The sequence below is a fragment of the Chroicocephalus ridibundus genome, chromosome 4, assembly GCF_963924245.1.
Source record: "Chroicocephalus ridibundus chromosome 4, bChrRid1.1, whole genome shotgun sequence".
NCBI classification, from domain to species: domain Eukaryota; kingdom Metazoa; phylum Chordata; class Aves; order Charadriiformes; family Laridae; genus Chroicocephalus; species Chroicocephalus ridibundus.
Window position 1 is genome coordinate 15678050 of NC_086287.1, and position 8729 is coordinate 15686778.

The 8729-nt window shown below is 45.1% G+C and overlaps 1 protein-coding gene across 1 annotated transcript; it reads left to right on the forward strand.

Annotated features, from left to right (window-relative positions):
* Positions 1 to 634: 634 nt before the first annotated feature.
* Positions 635 to 7414, forward strand: C4H11orf58 (chromosome 4 C11orf58 homolog). The gene is made up of 5 exons (XM_063333203.1): positions 635 to 785; positions 1069 to 1149; positions 2565 to 2625; positions 4406 to 4515; positions 5740 to 7414. The coding sequence occupies exons 1-5, from the start codon at positions 726 to 728 to the stop codon at positions 5947 to 5949; spliced, it is 522 nt and encodes a 173-aa protein (XP_063189273.1). The 5' UTR covers positions 635 to 725; the 3' UTR covers positions 5950 to 7414.
* Positions 7415 to 8729: the final 1315 nt, after the last annotated feature.

Consider the following 8729-nt stretch of genomic DNA (forward strand, 5'->3'; position numbering starts at 1 on the left):
GGTTACCGGTGCGAACCAGGGAGACCGCCCGCGCCGCGCCGGCAGACGAGGGAAGTGGCGGGAACCTGGCGGGGTTCTCGCGACTGCGGCCGTTACCTCAGGCGCGAGGGTGGGGGGCGCGGGGGGCGCTACCGCCGCCTTCAGGCCACTCGTCACCCAACCTGAGGCGCCGGCAGCAGGACGCCCAGGCGGAGACAATCGGCGGGCGGAGATCGCCTTCCCTCAGCGGGGATTACCTCAGGCTCCGCGCCAGCCGCCGCCCCGCCGCGCTCACACGACGGCCGGAGCGCATCCCGAGGGGCCGGGAGCGCCCCCCGCTTACACCCCGTCATTCCCCCAGCAGCACTTCACGCCTGACCGACAGCTGCGCCCCGCCAGACACCACACCGAAGACAAAGTGCTTAGGACCGGCTGCGACACCCCCACCGTCGCAGCAACAAACCCCACCCACCATCGCCCAACCGCCCGCCGCGGCCCCGCCCTCGCCTCTCTCCGGAGGCGGTGCCCGGAGGCGGGCCCGCGCACCTGCCAATCATTGCACCGAGGCGGGCTCCGTCGCCGCGGAGGCCTGTGGGACTTGTAGTCCCAGCCTGCCCGCCTCGCGCCGACACAGGCCGGGCGAGAACTACCGGTCCCGGCGCGCCCCGCGGCCGTGACCCGCCGCGGGCCGAGGGAGCGGCTTCGGCAGGAAGGCGGCAGAGGGGCCCGGTCACCCAGCCGCAGCCATGAGCTCGGCCAGGGAGTCCCAGGGCCACCACGGCCTCAAGCGAGCGGCTTCCCCCGATGTAAATGGGCGGCGGGGCCCGGGGCGGTGGCGCGGCGGGAGAGGGGGAAGAGGAGGCCGGGAGGGAGACCGCGGCGGGGCCCTGTTACGGCGCCCGGGCCCCGTGGCGGGACGCGGGGAAGGCCGCGGCCTTCTCGGCCGCCGCCTTTCCTGACGCTAACGGCCGTCCGAGGGACCGCGGCCGGCGGGGGAGGCGGTGGCGGGGGGCGAGGGGCCGCTGGGGGGCCGCCGGGCCCGTCGCGTCGGAGGGGGCGGGCGGGCGCAGTCAGCGTGTGGTCCCGCAGGGCTCCAGCAGCTGGGAGGCGGCGGACCTCGGGAACGAGGAGCGGAAGCAGAAGTTCCTGCGGCTGATGGGCGCTGGGAAGGTGAGGCTGCCCCGCCCCCCCCCCGCGGGCACACGGGGACCCCAGCGGGAGGATCCCCTCCTCCCCCCCGCCCCTTCCCCCGCCAACTGTGGCGGGTACGCGGGGTTTTCCATTTGCGATGCACGAAACCTCCCCAGAAGGGGCCTTGCTGCAGGGCTCTCTGGGCAAGAAGACAGCGCTCAAAGGGAATTTCGCTTCAGGACCCTCCTTAAAGGAGGATTTGGGGTTTCACAGCCGCAGCTGCTATGTCAGCAGCGGTGCAATGCGAAACACCGGTCTGAAATTGTCAGGTCTCTGCTCTGTAGCTTCCTCCCTGCCCCAACGCCTTTATACTTTCAGACCAGCTAATAAAATTATTTGTAGACGCTTCAGAGAGAGTCTTTGTTACAAACTAACAAACCTGTGCACTAGGTCTGTAAAATTCTCTCTCATTGGAAAAAAAAATAAAGATTTTTAAAAAATGGTAGCTGGTAGACTAAAACAGCAAAATAGTAAACCTAATTAAATAATCCAGGAAATATTTTTAAGGGCAAAATGGTCTAAAACTATTTCTACTATGATTTTTGCACAAAATGCTGCAAAACTAGTAAAATATAATCATACTTTTGCCACGTACAAAATGTTGTTTTAGAGTATTGCAATTCTATTTCAAGAAAAATAATTTCACTTGTAATAGCTTATTTTGCTTGAATGCAGTATTTTTGTAAGGTAAAATATTTTACTGTATTAAAGAGGTGAAAGTTAATACTTCATAGTGGATAGGAATACAATAGCCTGTTAAAATATCCCGCTACTGCTAATCTATAGGTCTGCTTGGATACTTAATGCTGCTTGCTATGTAATGCCAGTTCTTGCCTATAGGGATACATTTGCTAATGAGCAACTAGTGAGACAATATCTTAATGAGTGCTGTGAAGGTCTTACCTGATACTGTGACCAGTCTAAAAGTGGGATCATTGTAAGATGCACAGACTGAACTATTGCATAGTGCCAGAGAAAGAGACCCAAAGGGTGAATTGTTAGAACCTAAATTTACACTTGTCCAGCATTGTGTTGTGTAGTTTTCATATCAGGTGATCACCATTCTTCCTTGTTATCTTCCTCGTTAAGCTGACGTACTAGCATGACTTGTCTTCATCTTTGGAGCCGCAAGAAACAGAATGAAATGGAACCAGTTTTGGGCTGTGGGTAGAGTAAAGAGTACCTCGCTTTGGGGTTTTCTTTTTCAGAAAATTCAATGAAGCAAAGATGAAACAAGTTCATCAAGAGGCAGAAGCTGCTAGCTAATAAAACTTACAGACTTACAGTTGGTTGTCAAGGTTTGACAGGAGACCTTTTCCATTTGAGATTTCCAGAATGTTGGCAGAGCTGTCAGTGCACCCTAAAGCTCCAAAACAAACTACCTTTTCTTTTAGAAAGAACATACTGGCCGCCTTGTTATCGGAGACCACAGATCAACCTCTCACTTCAGGACAGGTCAGTTTATCCAACAGCTGATACAAAGTTGGAAATTGAACACTTATTTAGGAATATCCCAGTACTTTGAGCTTTGTAGATGTTGCAGGGAGGGATTTCAGGTTTTGTGGAAGAAGTTGAAGACTGGTCAGGCTGTGCAGTTGTAGAAGTTCCTAATTTCTCTTTTTAGATTACAGACAGTTTGTCTGACTGCACTTACTTGCCTTCTAAAGTCCAGGTTCTGCAAAGTCTTGATGGTCGATTAAACTTGTGTACAAATGCCCTGGAAATCAGGGCCTGTAGCTCCTCTGTCTTATTTTGGTCTCAAAATTGGAACGTAAAGTTTTATTGCTATTGGTACCTAGCAGTATTATACTTCTTTCTTGCTGCCAGGTATGGATATCCTAACCTCTAAATCATTGTGCATGGGAAAGACCAGAGTTGATTTCTCCCCGCACCTGATTACCTATTGAATAGAAAGATCTCTGCCTTAAAGCAGTGAGGTAGAAGTTGAAAAGATCTGCAAGGTCATTGTGGCAATCAGCAATAAGTTGATGTCATGTAATGTATGAGCATGATAACTTCTTATCAGGCTTGCTCAGGTAGTAAGTCAAAGTACATTGAAACCAAGCTGCGCTTGGCTGTCTTGAGAGACGCTTTGATAGAGCTGTATAGAATAGCAACTGTCAGAGTTCCAGAAAACTTCTTTATTTGATATGCTCCACTAGTAATTTTTCAGTTGATGAAAAATGATCTATGGACCAAAACACCAAAAGAAGCCTGAGGATTGGTTCCAGGTTCTGCTGTTAGCTTGCAGAGTGATTAAGAATCACTTCCTTACACCTGAATTTCCTAGAAAGGAGATGATGCTTCCCCTAAGGAGTCATAAAGAGTCAGTACTGCTTTGTTATTAGCAAAAAGTTAGGATGCTGGGGTTTTTCACATAGAACAGCTATTTTCTTAACATGTTACTTCCTTGTCCAACATACGGTTATTGTCCTTTTATAACAACATACAGCTCTAACTTCCACATGTGGAAATGTTAGTTTGCAATAAAAGCTTTTAATTTTACAGACATACAAATTTAAAACTAGAGTGTTGTAGGCCTGTCCGGGGAGAATTAGATTTCTACCTTTCACAAGATCAGAGTATTTTTAGCTATTTTAGACCATATTTTCTCCCAGTAAAAAATGATTCTTTAGGTACTTATTCAAACAAGTAAGTAAGAGCATATAGAAGTAGCTCAGGAAAATTAATTTTTTTGCTAATTCCTAAAAATGGAAGAATGTAGAGCTGTAGTGATTACTGATAATTGAGGATGGATGAAATAGTTTCAGATACAGCTCTAGAAAAAAGAGTGGTAGTATTGTCCTGACTTCTGCTGCTATGACTTAATTTAAAATCATGGTTTAATTGTAGTAATTGCATGTTATGTGGTAAAGGTCAGAAACTTTCTCCTTGCTGTGACGTGTTGCAGTATCGGCAGGAAGCACAGAGAAGTCATAGTGGCTACGTTTGCCTTGTTTAGTAGAACATACACCGCATGCGGTACAACTGACTGAATGCATCAGGTCTTAGGAACTTACCAACCCACCTTTGTATCAAAGCAATTTTGCTTGCACACTGATATGATTGCTTATAAATCTGATTGTTTGTATGCAATAATAATCTCGTGGGTTTAGATGGCTAAATTTGAACTTTTTCACATATATAGTGATAAACTTTGAAAACGTGACTTCATGTAATTTGATGTCTTTGTTAATTTGAATGAACCATAACCAAAGTACACTGGACAATGCAGGGGAAGAAGACAAGAAAATGAATGAGGAACTGGAGTCTCAGTACCAACAGAGCATGGACAGCACGATGTCCGGACGAAACCGGCGCCATTGTGGACTTGGGTTCAGTGAGGTAGTAAGCTGTTTATTTCCCTAATGATTTGACTTTCACTTTGCTAAGACAAGATGATCCACAGTTTAAAAATCCAGTCACCACAACTAGTGGCAAACGTCAGCAGTTTGGGTTAAAGGACAAACTTACTGCAGGCACTCGTCCCCTATTTGTGTACACTGGTGGCCATTTAGATGCCGGGACATGATTGATGCTTCTCATTGTTCTGAAAAGTGATATGACATGCCTAATGCTCCATAGTAGTCAAGACTGATTAGGACAGAAAGTGACAAATATATTAAATCAGGGTGTTGCCAAGGAATACATAAGAAGGCAGGATGGCCGTCTGCCTTGCTGCTGAGAGCTAATTAATTTTAGCTTCTTGTTTGCAGTGAGGCACATACCTCTATGGTCCCGAAAAGTAAGTGGTTGTAGAGGGGTCAGATAAGGGAAGGTCACTGTACTTCCAGTGAGCTGACACCTGGTCTTGTACTTGCAAGGAATTCTGTAGGAATAAGCAGGAAGAGAAGCGTGGGAAAACCCAACAGAATTAGGTTATTAGGAACATGTCTCCATCTGCCAATTGAAAGGTGCAATAATTAATTTTTTGCAAACTGTTAGCAGCAACTACTGCATAAAAACATAGCTGATGTTTCCAGAGTGAGTAAAACCACTGAGTGCAGTGCTGAGAATTCTTAATATTACAGCCATGGAGGCTTTGCTCTTTAGGAGCATGAACAAAATTCCATTTTGATTGTTCTTGTTAGCAGTATCATTGGATTACTTCAGCGTTCCTCATGCTGCGGTGTGCTAAACTTATTTTCAAAGATTAGTCATGAGTGAATTCTCAATGGTCTAGCTGTTTGTTTCATTATGTTTCACTCCATGACAAATATTCAAGTGTCATTATGTACTGTGAACATCAAAGTAAGGCATTACTTAAACTGATGTGATCTGAAACTTTTCCAACTCATTTAATGGTGTCTTTAGGATTTCTGCTGTAACTAAATAAGAATGTGGCTGATGAAACCGTGGGCGTCACAGTTGGTATGGTTAACCACTTCAGCAGAGTTGCTTTCTGTCTAATAATTGGTATATTAAAGACCTGTGTTTAGCAACGTAGCCCATTTTAGTACTAAAATGAAAGAAGCCGTTAAGCGAAACATTCTCACTGGGAGCTTTTAAAAGCTGCAGTGGAGTTCCTAGGATATAATGGTTTATCTGTCTCATAATCGGAACTTCTAGTTTCAGGAAAGTGAAGAGCAAGAAGAGGCAGCTGGACACTCCTCTGAAGAGAGTTCAGAGGACTCTGAAAGTGGCTCTGAGTCAGAGCAAGAGGAGTCTGCAGAGGAGCTACAAGCTGCTGAAAAACATGATGAAGCTGAGGTTCCAGAAACCAAAAAAGAAGCAAAAAGCAACTATAAAATGATGTTTGTTAAAGCCAGTGGCTCATAACTGCAGATGTAACAGCTTTGTATTTGAAGTACAGTAAGCCTTATTGTTACAGTGCAAAGTGGAGGACTGCTACAGCACAAATCTTTGTATTATGATTTTAAAAAGACCCCGTTAGATGACAAAAAGTAGTATTTGCTTTCAGTTGCCATGGATAACATTTTTATGGGCACAGTGGTATTACTGGTTTTTGTAAAGCGTAAAATACTGGATGGAGAAATAAATTCTTTTTGTTCCTGCCCAATCTCTACAATGTTATCTAAACTGTCCTTCCCCTTATTCCATGCCAGATAAGGAAACTTCATGTTAGTGGTTTCTTTTGTTAGTACCCCAGTCTTGAGTTTTTAACTATTAAGATTACATGTGAATTACTGGATGTTGCATTAGTTGTACAATACCAATATCAGCACTATTCTGTGATGTACTTGAGCTTTAAACAATGATTTTGTCTATAGATGCTAGTGTTGACAGGGCTAAGAGGAGAAATCACTCACTTCTGTGATAGTATTAATCACTGTATCCATCTGGAATCCTACAGCAGTTGCACGGGAGAAGATGTTTTAGGAACGTGTAATACAACAGGAGGCTCTGATTCCTTCTTTGGGTTTATAATGAGGGGGATAAGCTGTAGTTATACCTTCCAGTAGAAAAGAGTGACTTTTGAATTATTGGCTCCTGGTTATAGCACTGAGCTGTTATTAAAATTAAGTCCTCCCGAAGAAACCAGTTTACTTTGAAAGAGAAAATATACTTTGATAATGAAAAGGATATACAGATCATTTAGCTTTTTTAAATATAGAATAGAGAGTTAAGCACACACGCCCTTCTTCCTTTTCTCCCCGTACACGCATCACTTGGAGGTCCAAGTCAATCATCAGAAAAAGGTTGTACCTCTCAAGTAAAGTTGATACACTTAAAGAGTCAGGAGTTCCAGTCACTCCTTCCAGCAAGAATTAAGCGCATCCATTCCTCTGCAAATTTATAGTTTACTGTATTCAAGTAATTAATAAAATATCAGACCTTTTTAGACTCTGTTTCCTCTTAGTCCATCAGACAGATCAGCTGCCTCTCCTTGCTGGGAGAACAGGCCATCTGATCTGCACCTCCAGTACAGCTTCATTCTGCCACAACAGCGTCTCAGGAAACACTCCGGATGCTTGTGGAGAATCTTCCATTTCTGGATACGATTTATGACGTGCAGACAATTGCAAGCCAGTTGGCTTAGATGAAAGCAGCAGTATGTGCTACCATTGTATAGGTTTATTGGACGTAAGCATTGCAGCATCAGTTACGGGGGGAGGACTTGGAATAAGTTACATTATGGAAAAAATAAAAGTAATATGATTGTAAATAAAAACTTGAGTGTAGATTTTGATTAATGTGTTTTACTGTACTATGCAATACATATTTTTTCAAAGACATTGTTTTAAGCACAGCATTACAGCAGCCGCTAATGGTCAATGATTTATATTTGCTTTGTGTGGATTTTTTTGTTTTCCCAATACTGCAAGCTTCCTAGACAAAAATTAGAGTTGCTTGTACATGATGAAGAAAGAAAACCTCACCATGACTTAGGAAAGCTGCTCTATCTCTAGGAAGAGGGAAGCCCTCACTAAAAGATCAACTGATTAACTTTCCTAATAGACTGACACCAGTTTTTTCCTAGTTTTAGGCACTCTAGCTACCCTTAAATCAGCATTTCACTGATAAATTCCATTAGATGTGGCTACTGGCTGTTTATTGCCTTCAGTGCAATTACAAAATTAAGTCATAGGCTGCAAAATGCTGCATATACACTGACCTCTTCGCCCTTCGCCTTCCCTCTCCCAGCATCGAAGCTAGCGCTGCCCTCACCACCTTTTCATCCTCAGCTGCTCAGCACCCGCGCAGAGCTCCGGACTTGCCCATCAGCGTGCACTGGAACAGAGACGCCTTCAGAAGGTGACAGAATCCATTGCTGTAGCCCCACCCTGCCAGGCAGAGCGCCCCGGCTGCTTTCCGACTGAGGAAAGGTACAGTAAAACCTCACCTGAGGGCTCTTCTCTGCAGCGCAACCGACCTGGAAAGACCCAGGAGCAGCAGCTGCAGCTGGCAGGCCCTGCGCGGGTCTCTGCCACAACGGGCACCGGCAGGGCCCTCCGCCACGGCTCTGCCCTGAATTGATGACAGCCGCCTGCCTCGTACAACAGATTTGGCCATCAGTTCCAAATACAAATAAGCGGACTACACAAGAATGAAAAATAAACTGAAATTAAACTGTTCTGGTAACAGCTCTTACCAGGAGAAAAAAAACCAAAACCAAACACAAACACAACACAACTATTCCCCAGAAGTACAACACATAATATTGGGATCATCTGATGAGGTTTGCTGTAACCCATTTCTGATGCTGACTTACTTAAGACTCATCCGCTCAAAATAGGAAGAGTTCTACACAATCATGTCTGTTTCTGTGTAACTTAGAAACATACTTTTAAGAATTTGCAGATTCATCTATGAAGCAGCCTATCTAAGAAGCTTCTCCGTGCATACTGAGAAAGGCTGACGTAGTTCAGCATAGCTTGTGCAGTAAATATTTGAATTCAGGAGTCAGTTTTAGCCACATTTGGTGTAATAGCGTCAGCAGTAGCGGCATGGATCATAGCACCATGGGTTCAGCTCTCATAAGAGACAGAGAACCCAGGAAAAATAAAGGCTGATGTCTTGGCTGACCTTTGCAGATTGGTATGGAAGGAGCTCCCAGAGATCACAGCAAACACTAAATCATAAAGACACTAACTCAT